At 47.9% G+C, this 2,374-nt stretch overlaps 1 protein-coding gene across 1 annotated transcript in view; it reads left to right on the forward strand.

The window, feature by feature from the left end:
* Window positions 1-2,138: 2,138 nt before the first annotated feature.
* LOC106817492 (tetraspanin-9-like) overlaps window positions 2,139-2,374 on the forward strand; it is a gene marked incomplete at its 5' end in the record, with an annotated part of 9,211 nt that continues 8,975 nt past the window's right edge. Inside the window, 1 exon segment of the mRNA XM_014822159.1 lies at window positions 2,139-2,245. Coding sequence (XP_014677645.1) covers window positions 2,139-2,245 — 107 coding nt within the window.

Consider the following 2,374-nt stretch of genomic DNA (forward strand, 5'->3'; position numbering starts at 1 on the left):
GGGGGGGGGGGGATTAAGTGCTGCGTTCGACTGGCATTGGCAGCGAAGTGCGCTCCTATTATGCTTCCCTGTACGGTCGTTGGTGCAGTGTCGCTGTGTTCCGTGGCAGTCGGCAAGCTGCTCTCAACCTTGGCAGCAGACTCGCCATAGCAACAGCAGCAGCAGCAGTAGTGGGAGTAGCAGTAGTAGTGGCAGTAGCAGTAGCAGTAGCAGTAGCAGCAGTAGTGGCAGTAACAGTAGTAGCAGTAGTAGTAGCAGCAGCAGCAGCAGCAGCAGCAGCAGTGGGAGTAGCAGCTAGTAGAAGCAACAGTAAGAGTAGTAGCAGTAGTGGCAGCAGGAGCAGTAGTAGCAGCAGTAGCAGCAGCAGCAGCAGCAGCAGCAGCAGCAGCAGCAGTATCATCAGCAGCAGCAGCAGCAGTAGTAGTAACAGCAGCAGCAGCAGCAGCAGCAGCAGTAGAAGCAACAGTAACAGTAGTAGCAGTAGTGGCAGCAGGAGCAGCAGCAGTAGTAGCAGCAGTAGCAGCATCAGTAGTGGCAGTAGCAGCGGCAGCAGCAGCAACAGCAGCAGCAGTATCATCAGCAGTAGTAGTAACAGCAGCAGCAGCAGCAGCAGCAGCAGCAATAGAAGCAACAGCGGCAGCAGCAGCAGTAGAATCAGTAGTAACAGCAGCAGCAGTAGTAACAGTAACAGCAGCAGCAGTAGAAGCAGTAGCAGCAGCAGCAGCATTAGAAGCAGTTCTGCAATAATCTTCTGTCGTACCATCGCAAGTTTTTAATAGCGGCGTCTGGGGCTTATTGTGGAATGTTATATAATAGCTTAGCTTAGGCTGCAGAACTAAACCCTGCTGTCTCACTGCTGCTCACAGTTAATGCTCTGGTTAATGCTTATGTGGTTTGACGGCGGCTCCATCTTTCGGTGATTAATCGAGTTTTTTGTCAGGAGCTCTGCCTCAGCGCATTGATAAATAATGCAATAACCGAAAAGAAGGATGCAAAGTAATTTATCAATAATTGATATTTACATAACACAGCGTGCGTCACTCGTGCGACAATGCCTTTGCTTTTTGCAGCCAGCTAAAATTCCCAGCGGATGTTTTCTACCAGCTTGATTGAATTCCGTGAGAACCGCTGTGCCCTGCCCCGTGACGTGTATAACAGGTTAATCGTGCAGACGTGTGAATTAAGTAATAAACGTGGCAATAAAGGCGTTGCAATTCAGTCCTAATATTGCAGCGTTTTGATTGCGCACACGCTGAATTGCTGCTCGGGTTTAACTGGTTGTGAAACAAACAGTTATTGAGAGTTTGGTACGTATTTGTGCAAAACAAACATGGTTCATCCATTCGTGTAGCAGAGACGAAAATCAGTCAAGGTTAATAAAACTGTTGTAAGGGGGCAGGAAAGGATAATGAGAGTAAGAAGATGTTATTACCATCTATCATGTGGCAATAATCAACACATTACAGGCTTTCACAACATTTGTTTCTGGAACGTATTGTTTGTTAATGTGTAGCAATAGGTTACAGCAGTTAACCCTAAATGCATTGGCCGACTAACTTAGCTCCAAGGAATGGTGTTGTATAGGCGTTATAGATGTAGGCTACAGTCACAGCCGTATCAGAGCCCCAACCCTAGCTCGACACTGTGTGAGAATGAATGTATATAAAATCTTGCACTACGAGATCTTTTCTTGGAGCTAAGCCGTACACTAGCCGTACCCTATTTGGTACTGTACAAGAAAAGTGGGGAAGGTCTGAGAAGGAAGAATGGCACAGGCTTTGAATCTCTGCAGAACAGTTCTATTTCTACACCAAATGGCATTTGTGTGTGTGTGTCTGTGTGCGTGCGTGCGAGCTAGCGTTCGTGCGTGCGAGTGAGCGTGCGTGCGAGCGAGCGTTCGTGCGTTCGTGCGTGCGTGCGTCCATGGATCGGGCGTTCATGTGCATGCGTGCACACTGAACTGTGCGTGTGTGTGCATATATTGTTTACACTGCCACGCCGTCTCGTAATTCTTACCCTTTTAGTGGTTTTATCCATTCGAAAAATTGATTAACGTGCATTTCCGTTACATAACAGCGTGTTCTAAACGTGTGAGGTTCAGCCATTAACAAGTGCGTGCCGTTCTTGTGTTTTTTCAGCTGTCTGGAGCTACGCTTCTAGGCATTGGCATCTGGCTCCTGGTTGAGCCAGACAACCAGCATTTCCTTGAGATTCTGAAGGTGCCTAGCACAGATGAGATGTTAAAGTAAGTCGAAATTAGCAAAGAGCTCCCTCCCCCTCACTGCTTCTTTGCAGAGCCTCTCTCTCTCTCTCTCTCTCTCTCTCTTCTCACTTCTCTCTCTCTCTCTCTCTCTCTCTCTCTCTCTCTCTCTCT

Source organism: Priapulus caudatus, unplaced genomic scaffold, assembly GCF_000485595.1.
Source record: "Priapulus caudatus unplaced genomic scaffold, Priapulus_caudatus-5.0.1 Scaffold1744, whole genome shotgun sequence".
In the NCBI taxonomy this organism is placed as follows: Eukaryota; Metazoa; Priapulida; class Priapulimorpha; order Priapulimorphida; family Priapulidae; genus Priapulus; species Priapulus caudatus.